The 18,316-nt window shown below is 33.6% G+C and overlaps 2 protein-coding genes across 2 annotated transcripts in view; one reads left to right on the top strand and one right to left on the bottom strand.

Moving 5' to 3' along the window:
* LOC136028802 (uncharacterized) overlaps window positions 1-14,758 on the top strand; it is a 44,116-nt gene extending 29,358 nt beyond the window's left edge. Inside the window, exons 5-6 of the mRNA XM_065706707.1 lie at window positions 7,598-7,682; window positions 11,722-14,758. Coding sequence (XP_065562779.1) covers window positions 7,598-7,682; window positions 11,722-12,080 — 444 coding nt within the window. The 3' untranslated portion in view covers window positions 12,081-14,758. The remainder of the gene's footprint in view (window positions 1-7,597; window positions 7,683-11,721) is intronic.
* Window positions 14,759-15,951: 1,193 nt separating this feature from the next.
* The window catches only part of LOC136028803 (uncharacterized), a 52,303-nt gene continuing 49,938 nt past the window's right edge, over window positions 15,952-18,316 (bottom strand). Inside the window, exons 5-6 of the mRNA XM_065706708.1 lie at window positions 17,605-17,698; window positions 15,952-16,803 (exon numbers count right to left, since the gene is read on the bottom strand). Coding sequence (XP_065562780.1) covers window positions 16,316-16,803; window positions 17,605-17,698 — 582 coding nt within the window. The 3' untranslated portion in view covers window positions 15,952-16,315. The remainder of the gene's footprint in view (window positions 16,804-17,604; window positions 17,699-18,316) is intronic.

Below are 18,316 nucleotides of genomic sequence, written 5' to 3' on the forward strand. Positions count from 1 at the left end.
TAATTCTCAAGTTACGTATATTTTTTACTAATAAAAACGTTCGTTAAAAATTAAAAGTTCTAGTTACCTTTTTAAGTAACCGAAAATTTGGAGGGCAACTACGCCTCCTTCCCCACCCCTTATTTCTTAAAATCGTCTGATCAAAACTAAGAGAAAGCCATTGAGCCAAAAAAAGAATTATTATGCAAATTTATTTTAATAATTTATGTGTGGAGAGCCAAAATCAAACATGCATTAATTCAAAAACGCTAAAGTTTAAAACGGTTAAGCTCTTTACGCTAAAGTTTGACTCTTTGCCACAATTCTAATTTTTAAAACAATTAAAAACTTTAGCGTAAAGAGCGAGGGATTCCGGAGGGGAAAACCCATTTCATATACGGAGTAATTTCTGTTCGTTTTAAGTTTTAATGTCGCTCCTTACTTTCAGTTAAAAAAATAGTTTTTTATTTAATAGTTATCAAAGCCAAACTGTGTTTTCATAACCGGCGAAGGAAATTATTCACACACACTCCTGAGTGTATATATCCTAGTTCAATATGAAGTATATATCCACTAAGCTCGTAGATTGTCACTATTTTTTATGTTATATCCATTTCTGTGTTGTTTTTTTTCCTCTTTTTTTTAATATGCCTCCTTTCCGTATGAATTATGTTATTATCAACGTTTATCAATTATAATGATAAAATGGGTTATGGTAATGGTGTTTCACGTCTTTTTGTTTTGAAAAGTTATCCGACTCTTTGTCATTTCATGAAATTAGGAGTAGTGACCCTCCTTTTACCATTTCTATAAAAAGTTTCTTAAAAAGCAAGTAATGGCATCATGCAAGTGACAAGGCAATACCAGAGACATAATTTATTGTCACTTTTCTCTCAACAATAGGTTGAAAATATTCTCTTCGTGCTGCCTAAGAAAACATAATTTATGACTGGGAAATGCTTCATTTTCTGCCTTCGGAATTTCTCAAATTCAAATAACCATGAGTTTATTAGGCCGGACTGTATAGTTTCCGTATTTTCTTGCCAGAATTTTGCGCGGAAATTTCTGTATGGAATGCAATTATAATAGAAACTAGATCTACGTTGCATGGGCAACGTGAGGTGTTGCGGCAACCTTTGCTCGGCTTCGCCGAGTAAAGTGTTGCGAGAGCAACACTTTGGTTTTGTTTCCTCGCTGCGACTAAACGCTGAAGTTGTTAATCTGTAAGGATGCTAAAATACATACTAGGTACACCAACTCGCAAAAGTTGCAAACTCCTCATTGCTAAAGATGATTGTAGCCTTACAGCCGGTTATTACTTACAAGTCCCCTACATGTCTTACCACTGGAACCAAATTGGTCTTACCATCAAATACAACGGAAACAAAAAATAGGTACACCAACTAGTAAGAGTTGCGAACCCCTCATTGCCGAGGATGATTATGAGCTAACAGCCGACTGTTGCTTACAACTCCCCTATATGTCTCACAATTGGTATCGGCCTATTTTTGGTTTCAGTGTGTACCTTACTACTGAAGTTGTCAACCCCTTTAAACTTTCAAACTGGTATATCTCATGAAGGAATTTTTGTACAAAAAAATGAATGACATATACTTTGATCAGCTCATCAAAAGCTATCGACTGCCGTCGAAAAAAAAATCTATCTGTCTTAGTTCAAAAGTTGACTTTTTTGCCGTAGGCCAACTTTCTAACGTCATCACTTAGAAAGGAGCAAAGGATAAACTCTAATTTCTTTAGCAATGAGAGAACTTTTAAAGTTTAAGAGGCACATCTGATACCATTTCTCTACCGCAATCCCAAGTGCGAAAAACCGAATGAAACTCAGCTGAAATCACGAACAGAAATGGGTAGAAATAATAGATGGCAGCACTTTCGGACCCGTGGGAAAATGCCGCTTTTTTGCTTCTCTAAATTTTTCTATTTATCACTCAAAGAAGATATATTGGCTGTGGGGCAGGGTAACTGTCGCATATATTTAACACTTATAGATTTTAGTCCATCTTCAATTTGAAACTGGTGCCTGCCTGCTTGCCTGCTAGAAAGGAGTTTTCCACTCGAAAGCAGAAACATGGTTTGATGAAACGAAAGCTTGGCTGCATAACTTCAGATAGTCCTCTCTGACATAGGCTATACAACTCCTCTTCACTTCACACACTATAGGCTCTGGCTCAAGGACAAGCAAAAACCATCCTTTTTGGCCCCAGGCAAGAGTTCTACGAAGCTTTCCAAAATGTAAAGTCATATTCATCAATCCGGCCTAAGGTCCACACTTTCCGTAAAAACCGCAGAGGTTAGACCCTTACCACTTTCTAGGAATAAGCTAAAATCGGGGTGCTAGGAACAAAAAAAAAAAAAAAAAAACACGACAAAACCAAAGTGTTGCTCTCGCAACACAACTAAAACGACATTGGAACTCAAGGAGAGAAGAAATTAACCCATGCTGTAGCTCAATTTGAACAGAAATTACTATAAATACCACTACTACTAGTACCAATAAGTGACCCCAGCAGCAAGCTACCTGAGGTCAACATACCTGAAAACGCTTCTCCTCTGCATCAAATTATTCAAAGATTAACTCTTTATCCCCTGCCACGTAGTTCCAGTTTTCTTTAAATCCTTTCTTACTACCTACTCCCACCTGTTCAGGGACAAACATCTTTTTGTTTTATCCCAGATGGATGAAAAAAAGAACAATCAATTTGCCATGACCAGGCCATTTTAAGGTGGCATATGGCTTCATAGCAGTCTATCATCCTTCATCTGTAAAAAAAAAAGTTCTAGCCACCTTAATTTTTCTTCTGCAGCCTTACAAAGTAGGATCAAATCTCATTTTTGTACAGTTTACTGTTTAAAATACAGTCAATGACTTAGACTACCCTAAGATAATTCATTAGAAAACATTTGAAAGATATCATTTGTTTTTTAGGTGCTCCAGTACTTTTTAAAGTGCAAAAATGTAAGCATTTTTAAGATTTAAAAATGCTTTGCATAAGATTTACATAAGATAAGACTTCCAAAGATGAAAAGATCTTCTTTATTTTTTAGGTACTCCAATACTCTTTTAAAGTGCAAAAATGTAAGCATTTTTAAGATTTAAAAATGTTTTACGTAAATTTACTTAAGATAAGATTTACAAAAGGTCTAAAAGATATGCTTTGTTTTTTAAGATGCTCTAACACTTTTTTTAAAATGCGAAAATGTAAGCATTCTTCAGATTTAAAAACGCTTTACGTAAGATTTACATAAGATTAAATGATCTTTGGTGCTCCAAAGATCATTGGTGCTCTAAAGGTGCTCCAATACTTTTTGGAGTGCAAAAAAGTAAACATTTTTAAGATTTGAAAACACTTTATACACAAGACTTGCATAATATAAGATTTACATAAAATTTAAAAGATCTTCTTTGTTTGGAGGTGCTCCAATACTTTTTGAAGTGGAAAAATGTAAGCTTTTCTAAGATTTAAAATGCTTTGCATGAGGTTTGTATAAGTTAGTATTTAAAAGATCTCCTTTGTCTTTTAGCTGTTCCAATAGTTTTTTAAAGTGAAAAAAAAATATCCTGAGCCTTGGCTGTTCCTCTTATTAAGCTTCCACTACACCCACCATCATTATTAATAATAAACAAAAAACAAGTTTTTTAAATACAAGTAAGGAGCGACATTAAAACTTAAACGAACAAAAACTATTCAGTATATGAGAGGGGTTGTCCCCTCCTCAGCGCCTCGCTCTTTACGCTAAGGTTTGACTCTTTCTCACAATTCTACTTTTTAAAACAATAAAAAACTTTAGCGTGAAGAGCGAGGCGTTTAGGAGGGGACTACCTCGCTCCTTACTTGCAGTCAAAAACCTTGTTTTTTTAATTTAATTTCTGAATGTTTTTTGATTAATAATTGTTTTAATTTTGGCTCGCCGCACTTGAATAATTGAAATGAAATTTGTATATTAATTTTTTTTTGGGCTAAATTACTTTCTCATAGTTTTGATCGGACGATTTTAATAAAAAAAAGGGATGGGGGAGGAGGAGGCCTAGTTGCACTCTTTTACGAACATTTTTATTAGTATCAAATATACATAACTTACGAATTAACTTACGTAACGAAATCCTATATTTGCATATTTTTATTACGTATATGAGGGGGGTTCTCCTCCTCGTCAATACCTCGCTCTTTAAATTAAAGCTTCAATTTGGTCCCATTCTTTAAGAATGACCACTGAATCACAAAAGCCGTAGAATAAACAGGTGAAATTACTAAAAATACTTTAGCGTAAAGAGTAAGGTATGGTGGAGGAGACGAATCCCTTTATATACGTAATAATTTCTGTTCGTTTTAGGGTTTAATTTTGCTCCTTACTTCCACCTGAAGAAACTTTTTTTTTATTGATTTTCTCATTGTTTTTTTAATAAGTGCTATAAAATCCTGCGGCCCATTCATGGAAATCTTCTTCCCTCGTGATATAAACCTCCATGGAAAGATCCTCCCACGTAACCCCCCTCTTCTTGACCCCTTTTGACGTGAAAAAGTCCCCCTGAAAACGTCTTTACATGTCCCACTAACCGTTACTATATGTAAACAATGGTTGAAATTTATAACTTGCAGCCCCTCCCCCACGGTTGTGGGGGAATAAGTCGTCCCGAAAGACATAATTATTAGGTTTTTCGACTATGCTGAACAAAATGAATATCTCAAAATTTTGATCTACTGACTTTGGGGAAAAATGAGTAAGGAAGGGGGGCTACATGCCCTCCAATTTTTTGGTCACTTAAAAAGGGCACTAGAACTTTCAATTTCCGTTAGAATGAGCCCTCTCGGGACATTCTAGGACCATTGGGTCGATATGATCAACCCTGGGGGAAATGAAAACAAAACAAAAGACAAACAAACAAATAAATACGCATCCATGATCTGTCTTCTGGGAAAAAATACAAAATTCGACATTTTTGTAGATAGGAGCTTGAAACTTCTACAGTAGGGTTCTCTGATACGATGAATCTGATGGTGAGATTTTTGTTAAAATTCTTTGACTCTTAGGAGGTTTTACCCCTATTTTCTAAAATAAGGCAAACTTTTCTCAAGTTTTGATAGGTAAAACTAAACTTGATGAAACTTATATATTTAGAATCAGCATAAAAATGCGCTTCTTTTGATGTAACTATTGGTATTGAAATTCAGTTTTTTAGAGTTTCAGTATTATTGAGCCGGGTTGCTCCTTACTACAGTTCGTTACCACGAACTGTTTGAGACCTAAGTCATTGCACGTCTTCACTTGATCAATTTTCTTTACCTAACATCATATTTTCCCCCTCATGTACTATATTTTTGTAAGAGACTTAGTCTTCTTAATATTAACTCCCAAACCTAATCTTGGCACCTGAGCTCTCAAACCCTTCCGAATGTCACCACAAAGCATTAACCCCTTTGAGGTACTTCTCAGATACACCATAAAAGGATAGGATCTTCAGCAGAGCTTTTCTATCAGATGCATCTTCATAACCTATCAGATCGAAGACTATAAGGATCTGATGATTTGGACACACGTTAGTCATTAGCCTTAGAGTAAAAATTTGGTTGACGTATTCTATCCTTTCCTGCTATCTCCATCAGTTGGCTCTCCAAAGGTATATACTGTTATGACTGACACCTTGCACTTCTTAGTTACAAGTTGGGTAGCTACAACTTTGTTACTTGTGCCTTCACAATCTAAACTAGACTCATAAGCCCTATTCACCATAGTTCCTGTATACTGTATTTGCGTCCCATCCTTCCCTTCTGTATGAGCACATTTAAAAACATCTAGTTTCTCATTTATTAACTAAAGGAGATGAATTTGTGGATCTCCTAACAAGTCTAGTTGAACACGTCTGAATTCTTCAGTCAAAATTTGATACGATAGTTGTTCTTCAGCATCGAAACATTCTAATTCACAACTTTGACTTTATTTTAATGTTTCAAATATTTGAAATTTGAATTTATTTGACCTTATTAATTTTATCTAAAACTTCAAATGTTAACTTGCAAATTATTGAAAATTATTGAACATTACTGAATTTTCACTGTAAAGAAAAGTAGTGGGCCTCACTAGAATAGGAAAGAAACTGATACATTTTTCTGAACTCTACTCATGCTGCTTAAGCATGTTATGTGTGCTGCTCCAGGTGCATGAGGACCGTTGCGAGTCTGGGACCAAGTCTAAGACGTTTCCAAGCCATTTAATCGTCTTCTACAATTGGCGATTCACTCATACTGACAAGTATCAACTTCCTGCCCATACAATCTCTGGAGTATTACACCCAACTCAGTATATATTATTGCCAGTAAATGGCACAATATAGTGAGGAGGTAGGGCAGTCCATAATAAAAAGCATACCTAGAAAGAAGCTGTTTAGCCCAAAATAGTTTATCAAAATTAAACCAGAAACATTACCCATTAATTTAAATCTAGTATAACACAGTATTGTTTGCTAGACAATAATTTCCCAAGGGAGTGCTTCTCCGCGAGCTCATCCTGTTGTCCGCGAGCATCTCCGCGTGCATCTCCGCGAGCTCATCCCCTAGCTCTGCACTTCTTGAGGAGTGCTCCTGTTGTTCTGTTTGTAGTCACGGCTACAGCTAGGTAAGCTCAGGAAAGGTACAATAAGACTGCACTATGAGGCCACACAAGCAGGTTTCCTTCCAGGAGTGGGGACAGGGGAAGGAGCTAATGAGACGCTTGAGATCTGAAGCCATCTACTAGGCCAACCTTTTCATGCCAGAATATTTGCGAAGATGAAATTAAACCATCGTCTTAATTTCGTAAATCCTGTCTACTTTCTGAAGAAGATTTGTGGGGAAGATGGAAAACCTAATGAACTGCAGAATCGGACAATGTCCAAACGCCGCTGCGCTAGCACAAAGTTGCATAGTCAGATAAAGGGAAAAAGTAGGGCCGATGTCCTATGCTTCAGTGGTAAATAGTGTGCGTTAATTCTATTGGTTTATTCTATTATTTGATTTTTAAGCCATTGGTCCATATGATTTATGGAAAAAGACTATCAACTTTATTCACATTTATTACCCTTTGCACAGCCTTTTTTCCATATTGATACTAGTTAATTAGATCGTGTTGTCATTGTTAGTTTGAATTTTTTTTCGCTGTTTATCGTTTTTGTTTTTGTTTATTTATAATACTCCGTACTTTGTATTTTTTATACTTTTACGGGTAATAAAGTTCATTCATCCATTCATATTACATTGCTCTTTGTTTCTTGAGAGATAAGTGGCTCTGAATTTGTAAATCCTTTTGGCTCTTAAACCGTATTAAGCTGAGAACTTTGATCAAATGAATTTGTTGTGTATAAAGCAAAATAAATTTGCATTTAAAATAAGCGTATATTATGCAAAACCAGATTAATTTTTGTGTGAAATTTTCAGCCAGTAAAAAGAAAGAAAAGCTTTTGGTTTGCAGCATATTTTACACGTAAACTCTCTTTTTCTCTGTGATTACATAGAAGGCAGAATTTGTTGTAGTTAAAGAAGTAGTGAAGACTATAATATACTCAAAAGTTAAATAGTGGTCTGACAATATAATAATCTAAAACAAATTTATTCTACAATTTTAGTTGCCACTGCCCCCACAAGTTTCTTCCTATGATGACATGGATGAATTAAAATCTCATATTTACGAGAGTGTCGACATTCCAGAAGGTAAAGTTGCATTTTAGTTTTATTTTTCTGAGACCTCAAAGGCTTAGGAGTGACAAGTTAACTAAAGTTCTTTGAATCATAAATTGCATCATTGTGATCATTAATTTTTGCCACTAAGAGAAACAAGCGCAAAAACTATTATTGTATTAATCCTAAGCCTATTAGTTTGGGCATAGTGACCAACTCTCCACGACAAATTGTAAAAGTTTAAGGTTTTAAGTGATAGTAACAGTCTAAGGAAGGGGCAGATAGCCTTTTTAGGGTGCGGGTTAAAATCAACCACAATGTGAATATATAAAAGTGCGTTTTGGTCAATCATACTTTTATTTTCAAACAGTCTAGAGTAAATATTAAAATATATTTGATCAAAAAACAATTACAATGCGCTTTTAAAACTTATTCATTAGTGAAAAACTAATAAATATTCAATCATTATAAAAAAGAACATAGTGAAATGGGCTTTATTTAACTTTTACGTAAAACCCTTCTATTCATCCTGAATCTTTAAAATTGTACGGTAATTTCCTTGTGGTCAAACATTGAAATTTTCATCATGTCTGCTAAGAAAAAAGTTTTAAAAAGCTATTTTTTACCATTGAGTTCAATATCTTTTTCTCTGTTCTCGTGAAGAAATATTTTTTTATAATCAAAACACCTTACAAGTCTATTAAGAACTTTGCTGTGATTACAATGATAATCCCAGATTTGCCTCTCACTAAATCAGACTATCTGTTAATCTATTTTGCTAAGGTTTTGCTAAGGCTATTTACGCTAAGGTTTGACTCTTGCTCTCAACTATACTTTTTAAAACAGTAAAAAAAATTAGCGTAAAGAGTGAGGCGTTGAGGAGGGAACAGCCCCTTTCATATTCGGAGTAATCTCTGTTCGTTTTCAGTTTTAATACCGCTCCTTACTTTCATTTAAAAAAACTTGTTTTTTTATTTAATTTCTGAACGTTTTTGAATTAATGCATGTTTTGATTTTGGCTCTCCGCACATGAATAATTAAAACGAAATTTGCATATTAATTTTTTTTTTTGGCTAAATGCCTTCTCATAGTTTTGATTGGACGATTTTGAAAAAAAAGGAGTGGGAGAGTAGGCCCAGTTACCCTCCAGTTTTTTGAATATTTAAAAAGACAACTAGAACTCTTAATTTTTATGAACTTTTTTTTTAGTAAAAATATACGTAACTTACGAATTAACTTACGTAACAAACTTCCATATTCGTATGCTTTTATCACGTATACGAGGGGGTTCACCCCCTCGTCAATACCTCGCTATTTAGACTAAAGCTTAAATTTTATCCCAATTCCTTTAGAATGACCCCTGAATCACAAAGGCCGTAGAATGAATTGTTGAATTAATAAAATTATTTTTGCGTAAAGAGCAAGGTATTAGGAGGAGGTGAACCCCTCATATGCGTGATAATTTCTGTTCGTTTCAAGTTTTAATGCTGCTCCTTACTTTCAGTTGAAAAAACTTTTTTATATTGATTTTTTCATTGTTTTTTAAAAAACGCTAAGAAATTCCTGTCCCCCCTTCATGGAATAACTCTTCCACCATGACAGATTCCTCCATGGAAAGTTCCTCCCGCATAAACCCCTCCCCTTAACCCCTTCCCTCCAACCAAAAAAAGTCCCCCTGAAAGCGTCTGTACACTTCCCAATAACCATAACAATATGTAAACACTGGTCAAGTCTGTAAAGGTGACTGACACTGGTCAGTTGTAACTTGCAGCCCCTCCCACGGGGACTCTGGGGGAGTAAGTCATCCCCAAAGACATAGTTATTATGTTTTACTACTATTTTGAATAAAATGGCTATCTCAGAATTTTGATTGCGTGATTGCGTTTGAGCGTGGGAGGGGGCCTAGGTGCCCTCCAATTTTCTTGGTCACTTAAATAGGGCATTAGAACTTTTAATTTCTGTTAGATTGAGCCCTCTCGTGACATTCTAGGACCACTGGGTCAATAAGATCACCCCTGGGAAAAAAAATAATAAATAAACACCCATCCGTGATCTGTCTTCTTGCAAAAAATAAGAGATTCCACATTTTTGTAGATTTGAGCTTGAAACTTCCATAGTAGGGGTTCTCTGATACGCTGAATCTGATGGTGTGATTTTCCTTAAGATTTAATGTCTCTCATGTGGTTTTGTTCCCTGTTTTCTAAAATAAGGCTAATTTTTCAGGCTGGTAACTTTTGAAGGGTAAGTTTAAAACTTGATGAAGCTTATATATTTAAAATCAGCATTATAATACGATCCTTTTGATGTAACTATTGTTAAAAAAATTCTGTTTCTTAGAGTTTTGGTTATTATTGAGCCGGGTCGCTCCTTCCTACAGTTCGTTGTCACAAATTGTTTGATGTAACAGCAAATTTCCATGTCTCGGTTCAATTTCTTCGAAGAAAGCTTTGAATCGCCATTTAATAATTTGATAATTTGAATAATTTGAAACCTTTGAAATTTGAATTTGAAACCTAATTTAATAATTTGAAACCTTTGACAGCCTAAAAAACTATTCAGAATCTTTCCCATTGTTCTTAATAATTAAAAATTAATAATTAATGATTATACTTAATGATAAAAACATGCTCTTAATAATTACCCTTACTACAGTACTTAGAGGTAAATATATTAGTCGAACATATTTCCCACAATTTCTTATAAAACTTATATTTATTGATAACCTTATATATTATAAAACTTATATATTATTGATAACCCTTAAGTTATCGCTTTGATACCCTCATACAAAAAAATTCTTAATGCATGATACAATGAAGAGCACTCAAATTCATTTTCAACAAGATTTATAAACCCAACATTTTTCCTCTCATGCTTGGGGCATCATCATGTGCTAATGAAGGCAATTTAATTTTTAAATCCATTACTTGCCTATTTTTGAGATTTGTAGACATTTGAACTTTACTAAAAATACTAGTGTCTTTGGTAGTGTCATTTATTGAGGCAAAAACGTTCACTGACTTTTGAATCATTTCATGATACAAATCTAACAATAATTGCATCCATACTATTTATTTTAGTACTTTCATCTAGTGCAATAACTATTATATTACTAAATAAAAAGTCATTTTTTCCTTTTCTTCGATATTTTTGGTCATATCTTCAATGCAACACAGATCTATTCTAGCTTACAACATCAGACAATAAGTTTTTGGGACAAATTAGGAATGCGTTTTTTTCAAATACTTGCCATCTGTAAGGAGTTTTCTGTTGGTACCAATGCTAAGAGCTACAACAAAGCTGTCAGATGTAGGGTGATTGCAGTGGGTAGCAGAACTATTTAAGTATTTATTAAGATTTCCAAAATTTAATGCGCGCTTAGCAAAGTATTCATGTTTAATTTCATTTGTCATTTCTCTCACATCTTTATGTTTTGAATAGAAGTATCACCCAATTGTGTTAATCCTGGTGGTAATTACATTTGTACAGAAAGCACATACCAATTTGTAAACATTTTCGATACTCCTATAGTTTTTTTTCGGCGTATGTTGAAATAAATTCTTTTTTAGTTTTTGTTCGACCATGGCATGCACGGTTTTATGGGAATAAATAAGTCCTAACTTTTTTGGTCCTTAAAGCTCTTCAGTAAAAAAGGGAAGTAACATCTACCGTGCAGAAAATAATATTGCTAAATTTGAGTCCAATATTCGGTTAGCATAGAAATATTTGCATTACAAAGTTGGTAGAGTTTTTTAAGAGTACTTGTTCATCTGTGGTTTAGATCATGCTATGATCCCACACGCAGTTATGTTGTTGTTGTATGTTGTATCGCATTTGTTGTATCGCAGTTATGTTGCGATGTTGTTGTATCGCAGTTATGTTGTTGTATAGTTGCTATGCTGTTTGTTTTTCAATGTGTCTTTTAGTGATCGTCAAACGTTGTTTATCACATCTTGTCAGAGTTGGTCAATTCAGCATACTCTATTTTAGAATTACAACAAAAAGTTTCCAATGTTCTCTTTTTGTCTATAATTTTATTGTATTTTTAAAGTCCTTTCTCTTTATCTTGAAGGTACTGAAATGGCAAAAAATATTACTCTGCTCACCACAATGAACTCAGAGCCAGTGAAAGAACAAGGGCCCACTGCGCATGGCAACTCCAAACTCCTTCAAGCACCTCTAGTTCGAGAAAAAGACAGTCTTGGTGAAATAGCAACTGGTGTCATGCTCGCAACAGGGCTTACTCAATGGGGATGGGGCTATGGCTGGGGCTGTGGGATCGGTTGGTGGGGTAACGACTTGACTTCTTCCGCTCATGTACCATCTCATCCAGATGATTATTTGCGGCCAGGTGAAGAGTATGATTATGAAGATAATGAATTTCCCGACAATGACTTTGATCTTGACTTTGGCGGAGACTTTGGAATATGATGGTGGAGACTTTGGAATAAAATTCATTCTAGAAAACTTCGTGATTATCTGATCATATTTGCCATCATGACAAATAGAATTGTATAAGGTTGTAGATGAGACAACCATGAACTTTAGTAGGATTATCCGATCATTAAACTTGTTTTAGCAAAAGTACTTTTATAATAGGGTGAGAATCTTTGAACTGAATGGAATAGAGAATAAAACATGGTAATATTGAAATAGCTGATATTTAACTTTATAAGCTAGCTAAGTAAAACAGTAAAAGTTTTGCTTTAAACTTTATCACTCTAACTTAATAAAGTGCTCTTTTACAGAAACCTATGATATTAACCAAGTTAAACCAAGTTGGTGTTTAGACAAACACTTAGAAATTTTAATATTCTTTGCCATAAGGGCTCCAAATTTAACCCACCGATGACGGAAATACTTTGTGCGAACTTTTTTTAAAGTTCCAAATTTTCATATTCTTTGCCATAAGGGCTCCAAATTTTACCCACCGATGCCGGAAATACTTTGTGCGAACTTTTTTAAAGTTACAAAGGCTGAAATGAATGAAAATTTGGCCTTTAAAGCCAATTTTACCCAATTGCACAAAGTCAAATTTCAAAGCACTTTTACGTATGCTAATTGATTAAGTTAGTAGTTAGTAGTTCAGAAATTAATACTCCTGCAAGATTGTTCAAACTACTTTTAAAAGGAGAGAACAATGTACTCCATAGAAAAAAGTTACTTCTAATATTCAAAGTGTATCTAAAAATTGAATTCCTGCTATTTACTCCTTTTTTCCTATGAAAAGCAAATTTTTGAGGATACTTTTCAAAAGATCTTGAACAAAAATTTTCCCAGCATTAAAACCCTTACTAAGGCAATTTTTCATGGTTGTGAAACTATGCTTCCAGCATCTTAATGATTTTCTTTTACTTTTAATTTCTTTCTAATGACTTTCAAATCAAGAACTAGAGGTTTCTGTGAATTCTAACCGAAAAGCTTTCTGTTTTTTGTGTGAAAATCCAAAACATACGATGTTGTTTTGCAATTTAAGTAATGGAAAGCAAAATGCATATTAAGGAATAAGCACTTTTAGTAACAAGCAAATAGCTATTGATTCCTTTGATCTCTCTCCACTTGTATCTTCCTAAATTTAGAGAACATTATTTAAAAGCCTTCTTTCTTTGCTGTGAAGAAAATAAAATGAACGTTTGAATTAATTTAATATATTCACTTCGTTTAAAATTTGAGTGTTCAATTTTCTTTCTTTTTTTCAGAAGTTCAGTTCAGATATGAACTGAACTTCTTAGCTCTGCTAAGAAACAATTGTATTAAAATTATGTTTACATCGTAAAGGATGTGATTTTATGTGATTAAATTTAGTGTAACAAGAAATTAATTTAAGCAGACAGTCGGAGGAAAACAGTCCAGAAGCTGTCTTGTTTGCAAGTTCTGATACTATTAATACAACTTTTTGAAGGCTGTAGGCCAGCTTGTTTCTCATTAATAGTTCATCCATAATACCAAAGTAAACCAGTATGAAAAAAAATAGACTTTATGGATGTCTGAAGGCTACATCCAGGCATTAGCAGGGGACTGGGATACAGTTAAACAATTACCGAAACAAATAATCCAAAAAATGAAATAATCGAAAAAAAGCGTTTAAATTGAAGTGTCAGAAAAACAGAGTCTGTCTAGTGTCTGCAGAGGAAAAGTGGCACCAGAGGTGTTCAAATATCAAAAACAAAAGTTTGAAGGAAAATGGAAAGGAGAAAACTCTCCTTCCCTGCTGTAATGTAGTATGTTGTATGTGGTATGTAGTATGTATGTTGCTATTTTTGTGTTCAGGGCAAAAGAGGAAGTAAACTAAACTGTTACTCGGCATTTTCTGCGCATCTTTATACTAATTTGTAACCCATACATTGGCTGAGATCTAGCGACACTTTCTGTTGTTCTCTGAAAATGTCTGATTTCCTGTTAGAAGAACAGAGAACAGAATTCATTTGGCTTTGTTTCAGCCTCTTGTTCAAAGTTCATGCTGGAAACATGTTTATTTATGTCATTCAGAATCATAAAAAAATCAGAACAAAGCTTTACACATTCTTGACTTTGAGCCCAGAGACAGAGTGAGTTGATTTCTAAAAGTATTTTGTCTAAAAAGCTTTTTGTACTTTGTACTGGCTTAATATTACTCACAATAAAATTAATCAGATTTGTGTTTCTTTTTTGCTGCATCTAAATTTGACATAGCAGCAACGAGTAAACAGAACAGCAGGTAAAAAAAAAAAAGATGGGATAATCTAGCTTCACTTTTTGAATTGTGCTTAAAAACATTTTGATTAGAGTGAAAAATGTATTACAAAAGGAAACTAATAGAATAAAAGTGCACTCCTGAACACAGAGATGGGGGATTGTAATCCATCTGTTTCTCTTTGCCAATAGTTTGTCTTCCTTTGTATATCTTTGAGCTATAGTCTGTCTTTGTATTAATGTTTTCTCCATGTTTTCTCGACTGGACACAGATAAAAATAAGGAATGTTTGTGTTTAAGGAAGAGTAGTTTTTGTATGTAACATTTATGTTGTCCTTAAAGTAATAAAAATGACCATTTTCCTATTGATAGTTTTATCTGGTAGCTGCACAGTCTTTTTTGTAGTAGCAGTTGTAATAAAAACACATTCTGATTGATATGACTATGACATTGTTGATTTAGATGAAGGGAAAGGATGTTTCTAATTTTGTGCACTTTTGTTTTTTGGCCTTATCCGTATTAGTTTCTAAAAACACTTTTATTCTTTTACCCTGGTAAAAAATATGCTCGAATGGACTATAACATAGCCAAACGTCAAGTATGTTGCAGTTGCCCTAAACGTAGGGCTTTTACCCTGGTAAAAATATGCTCGAATGGACTCTAACATAGCCAAACGTCGATTATGTTGCAGTTGCCCTAAACGTAAAGCTTTTACCCTGGTAAAAATATGCTCGAATGGACTATAACATAGCCAAACGTCGAGTATGTTGCAGTTACCCTAAACGTAGGGCTTTTACCCTGGTAAAAATATGCTCGAATGGACTATAACATAGCCAAACGTCGAGTATGTTGCAGTTGCCCTAAACGTAGGGTTTTTACCGTGGTAAAAATATGCTTGAATGGACTATGAAACAGCCAAACGTCGAGTTTGTTGCAGTTGCCCTTAAACGTAGGGCTTTTACCCTGGTAAAAATATGCTCGAATGGACTATAACATAGCCAAACGTCGAGTATGTTGCAGTGGCCCTAAACGTAGGGTTCCTCTTAATGAGTGTACGTTTTAAGTAAAAGCTATAACTTTCTCTCTTCAAGTTTTGTGTCAAACCAAGTTCTCTTACATGTTTTTAGAACACTCTGAAGTCTGTTTCTTTTCATTTTTCAGGACTGTTTGCGTTATTCTTCAGCAGTTGCTCAGCAAAAATCCAAAGAAACTAAGCCTCACTTTACCTGTGGCACCTAATGTACTCTTTTTAATGGATATTCATTTCCAATAAGCAACGTAGCATTGTTTGTGTTAAGCACACCTATTATAAATAAGACTAAAAAAAGATCTTTCTTCTTGCATTTTGAAATTCTAGTTATTTTACTTTTAAACTGTTACTCAGATAAATAAACATGATTGTGTCACATATTATGATCTCTAAAACGGCGTACAATTGGAATAAATCTGCAAACTTTTCTATTTCAGACTCTTACTTTTTATCTTACTTTTACCTTTTCTTACTTCTCTTACATTGTATCAACACAGGGAAAATTCTGATTCCTACTCTTTCAGTTTTTAAAGAGTTTTTATTTACTCCTTATCAACACATAAGGCTACGTTCTTCCTCTTCAACGTTACTGTGTGACACAATGTCCTACTCTTCAACAGGTATATATTTAAAATAATGGTTAAAAAAAGAAATATTTGGAAAAAATGATCTTCCATTTTCAAATACTCTTTATTTTATCTTTAAACAGCTTCTTAGACAATCATAAAATCAAAAAAGAGAAGATGAAAAAAACAAAAAAGAGAAGACAAAAAGAGAAGATGAAAAGAAGAAGAAGACAAAAAGAGAAGATAAAAAAGAGAAGATGAAAACGCCAGAAACAGCCAGAAAAGTAGATACGCACTTCTGTTTAGCAAAATTTAAATTTAAGCCAAGCCTTAATTTGAATTTAAGCCACACGTTACAGAGTATAGCTTTATAAGATTCAGTTGTGTATTCCCTTACTTTATTCAAAGTCTATTTCACCGCCATAGAATCCTTCATCAGTCTCACCTCGTTCTACTTCTACAAAGTTTTCTGGATCATTATAAGTTTCTTCTAAGACTTCAGCGTCACCTTCATAACATTCTACAGGAACTTCTTCATTTTCATTGAGAGTCTCACCGTCATTTTGATTTCCTGCTTCATTGCTATTATTTTCAATAGCCTGCCTGTTATCCCCAAAAACACGACCTAAAGTTGCACCAAACAGACTTCCGCTAAGAAAACCAAGGCCTGCAGCGGCCATATTTCCAAAGCCTTTTGACCTTGAATGAGGCTGGGTATTCAGTATATTTCTTTGCGGATTTATGTTAGAAAGAAATTCTTGATTTCTTGTTCTTCGCATAAAATCCTTCCCTATGGGTTGCTTTGCTTCCTTAGGCAAATATGGATTCATTCTGGTTTCACGGTTTTGAAAGGTATCTGGCAATGTTGATATTTCTTCTAATCCACCTAAAAACAAATATTTCAGACTTTTCTTTTTATTTAGTACCAGACACTAAGGTAATAATGATATTCACCTGCATTTTGGTAATCAGTTTAGCTTCGACATAACTTTTTTTTAGAAATAGTTTTATAGGCTCAAAACACAGCTATTTAATGACAAAAGTCAATGCCCAAATATTTTTGGGTATTACGAAACGTTTAAGCAGCTGCATTTTCTTATTAATTCCCTCTTCTGAAGCCTGTTCGACACCAAGCTGAAATTAAACTTGACAATATCGTACCAAAATAACCTTTCAAAAAATTACAATATAAATTACATACTTGCAGCATAACAAACGTTAAAATAATTTGCCCATAAACAATAATACCAAGTAGTATTCTTAAAATAATATGCCCATAGATAACATGCATAAAAACAACAAAGCCTTTAGCAGCCATATTTTATTTTCTGATTACTATTTCATTTACCATTTCTCATTTATGAAGCATAATTAGCATAATTAAGAAGCATAATACTCAAATGCGCTTCACCTTTACTTTGTTGTTTACCAAAATGCTGAATTTACCGGTTGGTGTGCATATATCCAGAATTTTTGCCATGAAAGGGAGGGGCAATAGTAATAAATTTCAAGTGGGGTTCTAAAAACAAAATAAAAATGACCTTTTTACCCCATAATTAAGGCAAAAGGAACATGTTTTATACTATAGCACGAAATGGGAAGAGAATAACATTCAAACAATTCCCTCTTAGTGCCGTTTCGTAGCTTGGTATTACCTTGCAAAATTTATTTTATAATAAACTTTTACCATTGTAAGTAAATCCATACTCGGGCTCTGAATTTGCAGCTTCGGCATATTCTTCTTGGTTAAAAGGTGGTGCACTTGGCAACGTCTGAGATACCTTAATAAAGAAACATATCAATTAAGAATAGCTTGGGACTAAGTTTTTTTTTACATTATAATAAGATATCATTCATTGGAGGGAAGAACAAGTACAAATTTTAAGGACATGCTTGCCTATACAAGATAGACTTCACTTTTTTTTTCAGCTGACCACAGGAGTAAGTTCCGTACACAAATTGGATTCCATGCCAACTTGCGATACCTTTTATTGTGTTTATATATAAATATATATATATATATATATATATATATATATATATATATATATATATATATATATATATATATATATATATATATATATATATATATGTATATATATATATATATATATATATATATATATATATTGAGCGATACCTTTTATTGTGTTTATATATATATATATATATATATATATTTAATTGCAATTATTACAAATGATTATTCTATATTTTGACAAGGGATTACAACAATTCAAAAACCTTAAAAAATATGAAAAGTTTCAATCTATTATTGTTAGAAGTTGGACTAGTTTCAATAATCAAATATTTTTGAAAAGAATGTATTGTGAAAAGATATTAAATTGCGTAAAAAGCAATTGCAAAAATATTTGTATATATTTTAACAAGGGATT

The sequence above is a fragment of the Artemia franciscana genome, chromosome 7 (genome assembly GCF_032884065.1).
Source record: "Artemia franciscana chromosome 7, ASM3288406v1, whole genome shotgun sequence".
Lineage (NCBI taxonomy): Eukaryota > Metazoa > Arthropoda > Branchiopoda > Anostraca > Artemiidae > Artemia > Artemia franciscana.